The 15,771-nt window shown below is 43.1% G+C and overlaps 1 protein-coding gene across 1 annotated transcript in view; it reads left to right on the forward strand.

Annotated features, from left to right (window-relative positions):
* The first annotated feature begins 294 nt into the window (after window positions 1–294).
* Window positions 295–15,771, forward strand: part of ppil2 (peptidylprolyl isomerase (cyclophilin)-like 2) — an 85,908-nt gene continuing 70,431 nt past the window's right edge. The window contains exons 1-7 of the mRNA XM_063194397.1: window positions 295–449; window positions 830–879; window positions 971–1,016; window positions 4,987–5,049; window positions 5,911–5,962; window positions 14,790–14,841; window positions 14,927–15,018. Of these exons, the coding sequence (XP_063050467.1) occupies window positions 418–449; window positions 830–879; window positions 971–1,016; window positions 4,987–5,049; window positions 5,911–5,962; window positions 14,790–14,841; window positions 14,927–15,018 (387 nt within the window). The 5' untranslated portion in view covers window positions 295–417. The remainder of the gene's footprint in view (window positions 450–829; window positions 880–970; window positions 1,017–4,986; window positions 5,050–5,910; window positions 5,963–14,789; window positions 14,842–14,926; window positions 15,019–15,771) is intronic.

Genomic DNA, 15,771 nt, shown 5'->3' on the forward strand with positions numbered 1-15,771 from the left:
GTAATATTAGACCTTTTGTGCCATGATTAATATGCAGATTTGATTTGCTGCATTTTGATTTCCATACAGATAGACATTTTAAGTATAAAATCAAATTGTATGCAACATTTCAAAAACACATGTATCGTAACCCAAAAAGTTCCGTACATCTTGTGCCACCCATGAACAAAAACACACATGAATAATGCAAGACGCCAAAAATGTGGAGAAGACAAACAAAATTGCCAGGTTTCACGTCAGTGTCCGTGACAAGCGCCCATATTTCTACCCGGACAGAGTTTCCCGACGTACCACTGCGAACAGGAAGCACAACAACCAGTTGTAAATTTTTGCTGTTAGTTTACAAACGGCTCTGGTTGTATAGCTTACGGATACGTTTTTCTCTGCGTTTTTTGGTTACACGAATATCACATCAAAATGGGGAAAAGACAGCACCAAAAAGATAAGATGTAAGAGTTTATGTATTCTTATCTGAGTCAGTTGACGTGTTAGATGCAAGCAAGCAAATGATGAAGCTAGCTAGCTTTGGTGATGTTAACATCATGCTGTGACTTTCGTAGTTTTCATGTGATTTTGAAAACACATTAGTCTCATGTGTTCTTTTGACATCGATGTCTTCTGTATTTGTAATATACACATGCTTGACCAGTAGGCTAACAAGCTTGTACCTTGTTTTGTTGCAATAGCTTGACAGGCAGTTAGCTTGATGGGTTCCTGTTGGCACTGTCAGACATGCAACATAATTATCAACAAGCAGGATAACGTCACAAAGTGACTCCGTTTAAGTACCATGTTTAGGAATGATAACTTTCTTTTGTACTCTCTATAGGTACATCACCTGCGCGGAGTACACACACTTCTACGGAGGAAAAAAAGCAGGTTTGGTGTATAGTGTATTTCTGACACTTGTTTTCATATTGATGCACTTAAGTGGCATTGTAAATAAACTGGTGAATCGCTCTTCCCTCAGAAATCCCTCAGGGCAACTTCAAGCGGCTTCCCTTTGACCACTGCAGGTTAGCCTCTAAGTCTATCTGTATAATGATAGCATATTTGTACAACTGATCTAAACTTAAAAAGTCGCCATCAAAAAGGTTGCACACTTTAATATGTTGTTGGAACGCCTTCAGCTTTGATTATGGCACTCATTTGCTGTGCCACATTTGCCAATGGATGTCTGCAATGTCACAAAATGTATTTCTATCCAGTGTGGCATTCATTACTCATCCAAGATCTTGTATTGAGGATGATGATGATGATGATTATGATAATGGAGTCAGAATGATGCGTAAGGCCTTCTCCACCACATCCCAAAGATTATCAATTGGTTTATGGTTTTGGACTCAGTGATGGTGTATCCATGAGTGAAAATGATGTCTCATGTCATGCTCCTTGAATCACCCCACTGCAATGAGTTGCTTCTCATATTTCTTAAACACTCTGTCAGAAGACACATCCTCTGGTTGTGGAAAAGATGTAGAGAAGGATGATATCATTGACATCAGCTATCATTTTAACCTTTGCGGTCAGCTCAATGTTCAGGAACAGTGTGCGCTCAAGATTGAGGCCAGCTGACTACCAGAATATAGTGAATAACCAGTTTATTCCATCAATAGTTTTGTTTTCTTTGCTGATAGCACAAGCATAATCCATGATTATAATCCCAGTATTCATTGAGCTCAAATTTGAAAGTCATCATTTTCACACTTTCTCCACCACAGGGCCCAAAACATAACCCAGGGACACATACAGGCGAAGAGAGGCGAAATTCAGTGCTCCATTCTGACAGTTCAGCCGTCGTCAGGTCGTCACGGCGAATCAAATGAAATGAAACATTTATGTTGTTGATTTGATTGTCTGCCGCAGGTAGGACTGGGGACCGAAATTCAATTCTTTGATGGAACCGAATTAAAAGCTAAGGTTCTACTTGGAATCGAAACGTGCCTTGTCTGTCGGTTCCACGTTTCGGTTCCTGAAGTCTGACTGTCAGAGCTATCAAATGTGTGTTTAAGCACGCGGCCACAAGTGTCACAAACTGACCACGCTCCTCCTCTTCCCGTTTCGCACCTCATTTAAACGATTGATAAGACAGCTGATATTCAACCAGCTGATTGTACTATTGAGAAACAAAAACATGCCGTCGAAAGCGTGGCTATATTTCAGGAAAGTAGATAAGGAAGGAGCGCGCTGCAATAGCCTATCTGCGATAAACTAATAGGCTATCATGCAAGAATGGCAATACATCCAACCTGTTCAAACACCTGCTCTTGCATTCGATTAACTTGCGTGCGGAGTTGCAGCATCTTTACAACGGCACCGTCAACCTCAACTATGCTATACCGTCAACCTCAACCATGACCTCGACTCTTCAGGAAGATATCTCTGACTCCTTGGAAACATGTTTTTCCATGAAAAGAGCTAACTTAGAAAGAACTGGTCTTGTGTTGGGGACGCACAAATGTAGCCTATTTAGACCGTCGGTTTAATTCGAGGGAACAAAGAACACAGCGAGAAAAAAAGATTTCCTCTCTATCCGGCTGGATAATAACGCCATTGTTTAGGCTTGAAGTAGCGGCCGCTTAAGGTTAAATAACTGTGGATTGAAATAACATAAAAACGTGCCGTAAAAAACTGTAAAAAGCTAAGAATCTCAGCTTTCGAACAAGCCCTAACACATGTCTGTAGGTCTAGGTTAAGGAGATCGCTGGCTGTTAGGAAAAAAATGACGAGATTAAAAAAATGGTTGGAAAGCGCTATTTTTTCACTTGCAACAGCGGCCGCTTACAGTTCAATAACTTTTGAATGAAAGAACATAAAAACGTGCCGTAAAAAACTGTAAAAAGCTAAGAATCTCAGCTTTCGAACAAGCCCTAACACATGTCTGTAGGAGAAGGCGATCGCTGGTTATATATATATTTAGGCCTATATATCGTTTAGATTAGGACTCTTTAGCTTAGATTCACCATGGCGTGAAAGCACAGTGTTGTCGCGGCTACTTGCAGCAGCTGATCATACGGCCCAGTTCTAGTCCCTGTATGGAAATGCGTGCGAGACAGCACCATCGAGACCCCGTCAAGTTTCATGAATAGCCTATTTATGAAGCCTAGTTGTGTTAGAACAGTTCTGCAGTACCTAGTAGAAAAGCCCCAGCTGTCGACAGACTGGGTAGCGTAGGCTACATTAAAAAATCATGTCAGGCACGCTTGACATAGGATTGGTACCAGAAGTGAAGTTGCACCATACAGCAGAACAATTTTAATCAGACATGAGTACATTTATCAGTATCAAAACCGTTTAATATACTTGCCAAACCATGCCGAGAGGACAACTTGCAGCATGCAATTATTCATGAATGCTGTATAGAATGAAATGCCTTTAACCCGCCATTGCTTAAGTCACGAGGAGCTCCGCCTTGTGGCAGGCAGGGAAACTCATGATTTACAGACCCGTTACGCCATCTACTGGCCACTTTGGGTAACTGCAGGTTTAATTCAGGGTTTCTAGGAACCGAAAATGGAACCGTTCTGGTACCGGAACCGAAACGAAGGACCCAGAAATGGAACCGGAACCGAAAATTGTCAATCAATACCCAGGCCTAGCTGCAGGCGAAATTCTCTTCTGATTTTAGAGGTGCACCGAAATGAAAATTTGGGGCCGAAACCGAAACTGATTAATAATTAATCACTTGGCCGAATTCTGAAACCGAAACCGAATATTACAATTCAGTCAAAAGTTAGGTTTTCCACAATTTTTTAAATATTGGTTAAATCTACGGTTTTCAATAAATGTTTTGACATGTTTTTGAAAGAAAATTAATGTGTATTTGAAGTCTTCAAATGTTAGAGTAGAACTGAAAGTAGTTTAATTAATGCCCATTTTCAATTCATTTTCTATACCGAAAGTGTCTTTTTTTGCGTTTTCGGCCGAATATTTTCCACGGCCGAATTTTCGATGCACCTCTATTATTTATATAATATTAAACTTAGTCAAATATTTTCACTTCACTTCGCTCCTGTTCGCCTGCATTTCCTGCCCTCCCTCAAAGGAATGAATGGCAAAGCTCGCTTCGTTTGACCAAATTCGTGTGGAGAGCGTATGTGTCCATGGCGTTAGCATGTGCTGTGGAATGCTTTGTGTAGCAGGTAGACTCTACTATCAGAGGTAATGATGGAAAGCAAATGGGATGGGATGGGAGCAAAAGAAATCCTGGTTGTGCAGCGGACTTTTTCTCAGAATCATCAAGACTCTACTATCACCAATGCAAGATCATGTTGAAAAATGAATACAACACCGGATGGACATAAACCTTGTGACATTGCAGACACTTATCGCCACAGCGAAAGTCAGGTCAAGTCAAGTCAAGTCTAGTCTAGTGTACTTTATCAAAAACCTGTGCAACATGGTTAGCACAGACGTTTGAAATTGGGTTTGACCAGTCTCCAATGATGTGCAGTTAAATTAACATATAAATAAGACATTGACAATTCTCTCTCTCTCTCTCTCTCTCTCTCTCACGGGCGCGTGCACACACACACACACACACACACACACAGGTATACGCACAAACACACACACACAAACATGTGAGGACGCGCGCGCGCACACACACACACACACACACACACACACACACACAGTGCAGTAAAAAACTAACATACTCATACATGAATTTACATTCTTTGACACACACGCACACACACACACACACACACACACACACACACACACACACACACACACACACACACACACGTGCAGTTTCAAAACACAAACATACTGACATAGACATGCACTATAAACACATGCTGTATACAACGTGCAAGAGTTAAGCACAAAAGCAATCCATAATCAAAGATAAGTGTTCCAACAACACAATGAGCGTGTGGCCATGTTTTTGGTGGCAACTTTTTTTTTTTTTTGCCGGGAAGTGTATATTTATCAATGGTTGTGTGCAGAGCTGTGAAAGTCTTTTCTGTCTTCTTGCAGTTTGTCCCTCCAACCATTTGAGTACCCCATGTGCACACCAGAGGGAGTCGTGTTTGACCTGATGTAAGTCTGGTTGACCTTATGCTGAGAGATGGTATTACTTCTTCATGGAGCATGACTCCCAAGTTGATAACAAAGTCCACATTGATTTTTTTACACAACTGTACTATTTGTGCGTGCGTGCGTGCGTGTGTGCGTGTGTGTGTGTGTGTTAGCACTTTCTCACATGACCCTGGTCAATGGGCGCCTTCTTGGCAGCCTCCAGAGTGAGTGAGTGAGTGAGTGAGTGAGTGAGTGAGTGAGTGAGTGAGTGAGTGAGTGAGTGAGTGAGTGAGTGAGTGAGTGAGTGAGTGAGTGAGTGAGTGTATGTTTAAAAGCACGTTGAGTCAACTTTTAGTTGTGGTATTGTGCTATATAATCACATTTTGTTGACTGTTTTTGAAAGTATATGAACATATGATATGGCCAGTAACTCTATTCCTTGCACAGCACAGAGGAAGGTGTCTGAAATGTATCATCATCACTGAAATGGTATTTGTGTTCAGCAGTGGGCAGAGGGAAGTTCACTGGCCATTAAATGATGTCCAACATATTGGCCTTATCTGTCCCAATGCCCATTTCTCACAAGGCGGAGGATGATGTCATACAGTAATTTGCAAATTTGCAGTTAACTAGAGCTGTTGATTCTACCAGAAAATCAAGAATTTGGGCTTGTTTAGACATTCATGCTTTGCAGGCCTGCTTTATGCAGGCATCCTTAGTCTTTTTTTATCACTGTCTGCTGTTTTGAACTAGTGAGCTGAAATCTTGCTCTCTCTCTCTCTCTCTCTCTCTCTCTCTCTCTCTCTCTCTCTCTCTCTCTCTCTCGCTCTCTCGCTCTCTCTCTCGCTCTCTCTCTCGCTCTCTCTCTCGCTCTCTCTCCAGGAGCATAGTGCCATGGATAAAGAAGTATGGGACAAACCCAATCACTGGAGAGGTATGTCATTACAAACAATTACTTTGCTGTTTAATAACCTGGTTGGAAATGCATGATTTATGATTTACACTTTAAAAGTGTCACAGTAGCTTTTTCATTTTTTTCAAGACACAGTTGGTGTTGTGTAAAGCGATTATTCATGAGAAAAAGCTGCAGTTTACCACATCAAACACTAGAGGGGGCAACAGACCAGCGCTCAATCCATTTCTAGTCATTCATTGAGTAGAAGAGCAATAGATTATGTAACTCCCTGCTCCATTTAAATGCTATTTCTACATCTTCTGAGTCTGTCTCTTAGAATAAATCGTCAGAGCCTTTTCATCTCTGCTCTCTCAGATACTGGAAATACTATTGCGTGTGTGGTGCACGATTTATTTTTGAAAAATATGCAAAGCAGGGTTGCTCGGTAGCAATCAATGCATGTATTGGCTTCCTCAGCAAATGCCACTGTAGACTTGCATTCTAACAAGGATATGAGATTAAAGTGGTGTCTCAAAATCAAACCCCTTTGTGTAAAAGGCCGCTTTCCACGGACCTTTTTGTGGCACAAGTGGAAGTGGGTGAAGCCTCTAACATGGCTTTACAAGGCTTGTGAATGCCTCAGTGGGCATATGCATTATAGTGATTACAGTAGCCATGGCCCTGTGTACAGAACATGTTAATCCTCTAACTCTTAACATATTGCCCCAGTTCTCTATGCAGGCCAAGCATGGATTTTTGTGTGTGTTAAAGTTCACTATGTGACATGTTACCCACCGATTCTGAGGATTCCTACGGGTCTTTATCACGTGAAGTTCCGATTCAGTGCATTTGTAAAACATGTACAGGTTGCATCCGGTGGCATCCTGACATAAACTTGCACATCATTACTTTCTGCATGAGACAGGTCGTTGTTTATATCTGCTTCGCTTCTAAGCTGCAGAGCTTGTTTCATGTCACTGTTTTGGCTTTAAACTGTTTTGTCCATGAGTGGTAGTCCACCCTCCATATTTCTATGTGCCATCTTGGAACTAAGCAAGTAGAGTCTTCGCAAGTTCTAAGAAGGGTTAGGGCAATTCACTCGCATATGCACTTCATTAATATTTGCTCACCACACTCATTTGTTGGCCATAAATTCACAACGAAAACTGAAGTCACCACCGCAGTCTGTGCCAGGGCCTTAACCCAGCCTGCTTGCATCCTGGCCTTTTTCCTTTTCTTTTTTTCCCCCAAAAAAGCCTAAAGCCTGGTGATGTTTGCCATTCAAGCATAGCCCAGAAACATGACTGCCTGCAGAAAAGCAGATACCGGTATCTCTCTCTCTCTCTCTCTCTCTCTCTCTCTCTCTCTCTCTCTCTCTCTCTCTCTCTCTCTCTCTCTCTCTCTCTCTCTCTCTCTCTCTCTCTCTCTCTCTCTCTCTCTCTCTCTCTCTCTCTCTCTCTCTCGCGCGCGCTCTCCTTCTGACACCATCACGCAGTGTCAGTTCAGACCAAGGAGGATGACCTCTCTGGGTTGTCCTATTACACACGAAAAAGGGAAATATGAAGCACACACACACACACACACACACACACACACACACACACACACACACACACACACACACACACACACACACACACACACACACACACACACACACACACACACACACACACACACACACACACACACACACACACATACACACACACACATACACATAGAGCGAGAGAGAGCTTGATACGTATGCACTCCGAATTGCTATATCCTCCAGGGCTAGTTTTTCAGAGCATAGCAATAGAGCCTTTGAGACAGTAGAATTAGTCAGTCCAGACCACAGCTTCAGCCTCACTCAAGCAGGTACCATCCTTCTGAAGTGATGTTTGGGTCTGCCAAATATGATTTCTTTCTTTCTTTCTTTCTTTCTTTCTTTCTTTCTTTCTTTCTTTCTTTCTTTCTTTCTTTCTTTCTTTCTTTCTTTCTTTCTTTCTTTCTTTCTTTCTTTCTTTCTTTCTTTCTGTCTTTCTTTCTTTCTTTCTTTCTTTCTTTCTTTCTTTCTTTCTTTGTGACAGGTGAGTTTCCTAATTTTCTGGTCTACCTCTCTTGAATACTCATTAGGATCAGCTGATTCACAGCTGGTTGGATCAAATTTGTGGAAGGGCTTTTACTTTCTAAACCCGGGATCGGCACATCTGACCGTGGCTCTGTGCAGATCTGATTTATTGTTGCTATGGGGTGTCCAAGTCCAAGTCTTCTAAATGGGTGTGACATTCTATTGAACTGCTATGCCTGATGGAGATCCAGCGTAATCGAAGCGTTGCTTTTTAAATAATAAAGTTTATTTTTGGAGCTGATCGGCAGTGTGCAGACCTACCTTTTTCAACATTCTATTGAACTCCCATTTATTCCCCTAGTCTCTTAGGGCTATATTTGTGCATATAGCAGGTCTTTGCTCAATTGTTTAAGTTTGTCTGAGATGATGTCAGTCGGACTATCCCTGTGTATTTACATGAGATTTTGCCAATGATTTTATGCAGTGTGTCTTTGTCAAGGTGAAGGTTGTAGTCCTGTGGGGTTGCCGTATCCATAGATGAGGGAGGGTGCAGGGGAACTTTTTTTTTCAGTCTCCCACCCAAACTCTTCCAGGTGCAGGTGAATGTGACCTCAAGACCTTCTCGCTAAAGATTTGGCAAAATGTTAAAGGTAGAGTGTATACAGTTGTTCCTTTTCAAAATCTATGCCTCCCATCCTAAAATTTGATCTTTTAATGAATATTTACTAATAATTAAACTGACATTTACTTTTCTGACCAAAGTACAGTAAGTGTTACGGCTGAAGATGTCTATTACTGGAAATTCAGAATGGCAGACATGGAGGAGATCCACCTTTTATGTCGAGGCCGGGCAATTTTCCCAGTCATGAATTCCCAGAAATTGATGGTGGTGGAAAATACTCATGAAAAAAGATAGCATTTGTGAATGGGCAGCATACATTTTGGAAATAAGAAATGCTAAAAAAAAATGGCCACATGTTAACTTGCACATTGTGGTTTTAGAAACTGAAGTTTAAGCCCTCTGTCTGAGGAAGATTTATACAGGAATGTTTTAAGTGAGTTGATGGAGGGAGACAGAGAGCTGCAGAGCTGCCTCATGCCATGCACATACTGTAGTTGTTGCCTCATGCACAACCCCCCCCCCCCTTTTTAGTTACACTACAGGAGTTTAACATGATTGCAGAGGCTTCATGCAACCTATTGCTTGGTCACATAGATGACCTTTCTTCTCTTTTACTGGGCTAAATAGATTGGGACCTCCTATTCCCAAGCTCACTACTCACTACTGGATTGTCATAGATAAACTGAAGATTTTCAATATAGACTTGAACTTTATTTATCCCCGAGGGAAATCCATGAATGAATGATACGCAAGGTAAACCCAGCCACGTGTCACCACCATTGCAACAAAGTGGGATCAAGTCCAGGGGCCTCATTTATCAAGCGTTCTTAGGCACAGATCTGTGCGTAAAGCGTGCGTGCGATCATTCCTGAGCAAAGTGTGGGATTTATGAACATGTACTTGAACGTAGAAATGTGCCTAAATCTACGCACACCTCAGACCATGCGTGCGAGTGGAAGAAACACGAAATTGCAAATAATATTGACCGTGCAAGCTATAGTTTGCTTTGAATGACAATGTATGACAGTGTGCTATTTTACAGTGTTTTCGTTCATGTGTGTCTCCTTTTAGCCTACTTATTTTGAAACACGGTCCTCCTCCTGTCGAGAGCACCTCCACTTCTGCCACAGAAATGGTTCTATCTCCGCACTTCCCGCCAGCGCTTCGACTGCCCCGTGTGTCCGCGTGTATTCGTGTGTGTCGAACAGGGTGGCGCCTTCGAATTAACATGGCATTTGAATATATTTTAATACCATATACGGTTACTTGGAGGCGTTTCGGGATGCTAATTACCCCGAATGCGCGCGTGCACAGTGATTTGGAAGGTGTGGGATTTATCATGCAGACGTGTGCGTAGGAGCAGCCAACGCACGTTTGATAAATCCCGATTTTTCTGTACTTGCGAACATTCTAAATTTCACTCCTAAGACACAATTTAGAAGACATTCTACGAACTGATGATAAATGAGGCCCCAGGTCTTCTAAATGGGTGTGACATTCTATTGAACTCCCATTTATTCCCCTAGTCTCTTAGTCTCCTACAGGGGGCCATAGGATGGAAGCTTATAGCTTTAAGGGGCAGTCATAGGTAAGTGATTAGGGCGTCAGACTTGTAGCCAAAAGGTTGCTGGTTCATCTCCCGACCCACCAGGTATCTGAGGGCAATCATGGGTAGGCCTATGTGGTTAGGGCGTCAGGTTGCCAACCTGCCAGGTTGGTGGGTGGAGTAATTAACCAGTCATCTCCCCCATCCTCCTCCATGACTGAGGTACCCTGAGCATGGTACCGTCCTGCCATACTGCTCTCTTGGGGCGCCATTAGGGGCTGCCTCCTTGCACTGGTGAGGCATAAATACAATCTCGTAGTGTGCAGTGAACACTTGTGTGCTGTGGAGTGCTGTGTCACAATGACAATGGGAGTTGGAGTTTCCCAGTTGGGCTTTCTTTAAGTCACATTGATTCCGGAAGAAATGCTATGAACCCCGTGAGACCTTATGAAGCATATCTACCTTATCACATAGCATATCACCTCTGGCTTAATCCAGCCTATTGCTTGGTCACATGAATCACCTTTTCTCATTCAGTTTTCCTCGTTAGTGTGCAAATCGAATTGAGGCCTTCTGTTCCCGTGCTGGTGCTCACTAACTCGGGTCAAAGATAAAAAATGCAAGTGGGCATGACTTTTGCATTGCTTACAGTGTGGTGTCGTTCGTATATTTGAATGGTATTGCCATTCATATGTCTGCATTACAGTGTGGTGTTGTTCAAACTGGCCGTTGTTGTATACTTAATTAGCTGTGGTGTAATGGTCTATGGACTGTGGTGTAATGGACTGTGAATCACAGGATTGCATGTTCATATCCTGCCCTTACCACTCCCTACACCTCCATCCATGACTGAAGTGCCCTTGAGCAAGGCACCTAAACCCTCATTGCTCCAGGGATTGCAACCAATATTCCATCATATCTGTAAGTCGCTTTGGATAAAAAATGTTTCAGCTACGTGTAATGTAATGTAATAATGTAATCATTTGTGGCCCCTGGCTCATGCAATCACAGTTCCAGGAAATGCCTTATAGTGATGCGTCTTGGGATATCCACCATCTGCCAGTGGTCTGAGCCTCTTGTCTCATCGTCGACTACAACAACAACAACCATGACGAATGCAGTCCAATCAGTTCCTCCGTGTAGTAGAAAAGGAACATGCACCCCCCCTTTCCTCTCTCCCCGATCTCATGAACACTAATTCAATCAAGACCTCTCCCCAGAACTTCAGAACGTTCTGGAACACTTAAGTGGCTTGTGCGTGCACGTTACTGATGGGGAGATGGAGATCACTGATTGGCTGGTATTCTTACAGTAAAAACAACAAGTCAGACGTCATTGGTTCATTCTTTGGCACACCCCTGAAAACTCAGACCTCCTGTGGTGTTCGCTGCAAGTCTCTCTGTCTCTCTCTCTCTCTCTCTCTCTCTTTGTCTCTCTCTGTCACTCTCTCTCTGTCTCTCTCATTCTTTCTCTCTCATTCTTTCTCTCTCTCTCTCTCTCTCTCTCTCTCTCTCTCTCTCTCTCTCTCTCTCTCTCTCTCTCTCTCTCTCTCTCTCTCTGTCATGCAAGCACGCGCACAGTGTAGGAAGTGATTCCTATTACCCTTGAGAAGTTTTGTTGGAGTGCATCCAGTCTGTCTGGAGCTGTGGGATGTGTTGTGGACCCATATCCAGACCAGTCAAATGTTGTTGTTTTTCCATGAGCCACTGAACGCGTCAGTTGGTCAGTTAGTCAGTCATTGAGTTGACTGGAGCAGGCCAGGAAAAAGAGCTTGGGCACTGCCAGATTTACACTAGAGAACAGGCCTGTTCTACTAGCGGCCCGCTGGCCAGATGCCGCCCGTTAAGCAGCCCAGTGACTGACCTGACATTGATTCTGTCCCATTTTATGTGCCCCCCTGAAAAATAAATGTTTTCCATTTGTCCATCTTGGTACTCAAGTGGAACAGCACTGCTGTAGACAGTAACCATTCACCCCACCACCCTGTCTTTGTTCCATGCAATGCACTGATCTAAATTCCACTTTCCACACCTCTCTAGTCAGCTATAGATAAGATATTGTAACTTTATTTTGTACTATGTTTCCTTGAACGCACCATAATTGCTCTTTGCAAGGTCCTGGAATTCTCCATGAACCTCCTACACATTGAGCTCTATATCTCTGAATTCTCATGGAAGTCGCTCGCATGGAAGCGCACATGGATGCACATAGAAGGTGCAACTTACTGTAAGTGGTAATGGTGAGCTGAGGGGAAAGTGCATTTGTTCAATTCGTCAGTCAGTGAGTTGACTGGGTCAGTCTTGGGGAACAAAAGGGTCAAGCCACTGCCTTGGTGGTGCCTGGCTGAGTGGGGTTAAATCTGGTCTGCATGTGTGGTGTTGGTCTGGGTGGCCTAGTATAGCCTGCATCAGCATCTGGCTAACACAGGTGGGTGGAGGCATTGGAGATGCACCATTTCACAGGGAACACCCCACTTTTGGGAAACCAGTGGGGTGGAGTTGAGTGGCCTAATAGTTAAAAAATGATACTGTACCATTTTTGGAAGCAAGCTTATTTTACACCTCCCCTTGAGTTAAATTATTAGTTTTACCTTTCTCCTTGGTGGGTAGCTGGTCTCGTAGGACTCAATGTTAACTGCTAGCTTGGAGGTAAGATTTGCAATGCCATACTCGGAGAACAGTTGAAAGTACAGGAGAAAGGTAAAGCTCAATCTTTTAACTCGAGGGGAGGTGTAAAATAAGTTTATTTCCAAAAATGGTAAAGTATCACTTTAAGGTGTTAAGCAAGGCATCTAAATCTATATTTCTCCAGGGATTGTAACTAATATCCCTTCCCTAAAAAACTTCCACCCCTGTTACTGTAAGTGTAGTGTAGCATTGGTATAACACAATAAGAACATTTCCTGACTTCCTTAAGAGTTAAACCATTGCGTTCTATTCTGTTTGTCAGCATATCTTGTAATAAGGGGGCTACAAATCTAATCCGGCTCAATGATTAATGTTAAGCTAAAGGCTAAAGCATTCCTGCGAAACCCGGAGATCAGCTGAATAGATTCAAGAGTTGTAACAGGGTGTATGCAGGGTTTTAAAAAGTATTAAAAGGTGATAAGTTAAAAAGCCAAAATTTAATGGCCTTGAAAGTTGTAAATTTGCTCAAAAGGTATTATTTTTTGAAAAATGAGGTGTTATTTTTTTTGTTGTTGTACCATTTTGACAAAAAAAATTGATTGATTCTGTATCTGAGGGCAATCATGGGTAGGCCTATGTGGTTAGGGCGTCAGGTTGCCAACCTGCCAGGTTGATGGGGGGAGTAATTTACCAGTGCTCTCCCCCATCCTCCTCCATCACTGAGGTACCCTGCATGGTACCGTCCCGCCGCACTGCTTCCTTTCGTGCGTCTTTGCAAAAAATTAAAGTGTAATGTAATGTTAAGGAGGTAGAAATTACAAAAGATGTCTTGTTAATACTCGCATCGGAGTGTCGTGATGGTTGTAAAAAAAAATCTAAAGGTAGTGAAAAAGGGTATTAAATGGTAGTAAATTTGACTTCAAGATTGGTGTATATACCCTGTGTAATGGTATTCTCCCTTTAAGAGAGTTGGAAAATGAGCATGCATATTTTCACAAAAAAAGTGCAGTGCCATGTATTATAAAACTTTGTGTGCCGCCAGAGAGTACAGTATGATAGCTTCTCGTTGATGTCAATGTCACCTATAGTATGGATGACTAAAGATTTCACCTCTGGGAGGGACTTTATAGATGTAATGCCAGAAAAGCATCATTGAAGTTGGGTTTTTTTGTTTTGTTTTTTGTTGAGGGACATGACTGTGCAGAAAAACAATGTTTTTAAAAAAAAAAAACTAAAAAACAAAGTAAACGTATAAAGAGTGCAGTGTCAATTGCATACCGTGGAGGTGGAGGTGGAGGAGGAGGAGGAGGTGGTAGAGGAGGAGGAGGAGGAGGAGAAACCTCTTTAGGCCTTCAGCTAGTGCTGCTTGCTTATGTTTTCACAGCTGACATAGTTTTTCATGCTGCTGCACTGCACAGTAACTGAAGGATGGCGGAGCTGGGAGCAGAGGCTGGCGAGCTTTAATCTGCGGCCTGATCGGATGGTTGTTGATATAGGCCCTTTGAGGGAATAGAAGGCCGGCCTCGCTGGAATTCTTCGCTCCTTGGCTCTGTAATGAATCGGCGCTCTGTGTGCGCGTGAGTGAGTGAGCGAGCTGGCGAACGCTTATGTGTCTGTGTGTACATGTGTTTGCATGCGCGTGTGTGTACATGCATGTTTGTGTGTGAGTGTGTGTGTATCCCTCGAGTCTCTCTGCACGCCAATGAAATGCCTGTCAAATGAAGGACAATTAGCTTACTGGAAGATGGCTGCCAAGTGTCCAATCTTCTTAAGGGTTTGATGTGTTAAATTGTGTTGGTCTCCTCCCTCAACAACGGAATTCTCTTCTGTGTGCGTGTGTGTGTGTGTGTGTGTGTGTGTGTGTGTGTGTGTGTGTGTGTGTGTGTGTGTGTGTGTGTGTGTGTGTGTGTGTGTGTGTGTGTGTGTGTGTGTGTGTGTGTGTCTGTGTGTGTGTGTGTGTGTGTGTGTGTGTGTGTGTGTGTGTGTGTGTGTGTGTGTGTGTGTGTGTGTCCGAATAGAAACTGGAAGCAAAGGCCCTGATCAAGCTGAACGTCGCCAAGAACAATGAAGGTACTACAGACGAGTGATGCATGACATTTGACACACACACACGTCCCGTTACGTAGTATTCATGATTTCTGCCTTCATTCTGCAGGCAAATACCACTGCCCTGTTCTGTACACCGTCTTCACTAACAACTCGCACATTGTTGCCAATAAGGTCACTGGCAATGTGTACTCCAACGAGGTAAGCTGCTTTTAAGCTTGCCTGCCTGTTTTTTTGTTTGTTTGTTTGTTTAGTTATTATGAAATGCTCAGGTCAAGCTCAACACAGCACGGGCGGATTACAAGGCTTAATTAGATGTTCTGTGTGGGCCCTGTCTCTGGTATTTATGTATTGCTATGCACAGGGCCGCTCAAAGGGCCACCCCAGCCCAATAAATACAATGTAATGGGGACCCGGTTTTGGGTCCCCTCTTTCCCTGGGCCCAGGACAACTTTCCCCTTTGTCCCCCCTGTCGGCACCCCTGGTATGCAAGTCTCTGACTGTAGTCCTACAGACTGATTGCAAGCTGACTTTTATTAAGCGGGCTTGCGGAGCAAGGACCATGCAGAGCATGGCCCTTGCAGAGCAAGGCCCGTTTATAGTAATCTCTAAGTCCTGTTTTATTATTATTTATTATTATCGTTCTTGTGCAGGGGCAGCAAAAATAGAAAATGGATATCCTCCTAGGCCTTTCGAGATAGAGACACCGTTCAAACACTAAAACGACCGGCTCGGCTTGGAGATCGCGTATATTAATAGGCTTTTCCGTGTCTCTTGTCGTTTTCCCGTTTTTGGCGATTTTGTGAAAGCCTGGGTCCCCATTGAAAAACATGGTGGAACCTTCATGAACCAAGGTTCCGCCACTCTAGAGATTAGAGTGTAGGAGGCTTTTTCGGTCATAAAACATCAACACTTTCACCTAGAAGTTTAGTTGACGCGTTGTTAGCGAGCTCT

This window comes from Engraulis encrasicolus, chromosome 3 (assembly GCF_034702125.1).
Source record: "Engraulis encrasicolus isolate BLACKSEA-1 chromosome 3, IST_EnEncr_1.0, whole genome shotgun sequence".
Lineage (NCBI taxonomy): Eukaryota > Metazoa > Chordata > Actinopteri > Clupeiformes > Engraulidae > Engraulis > Engraulis encrasicolus.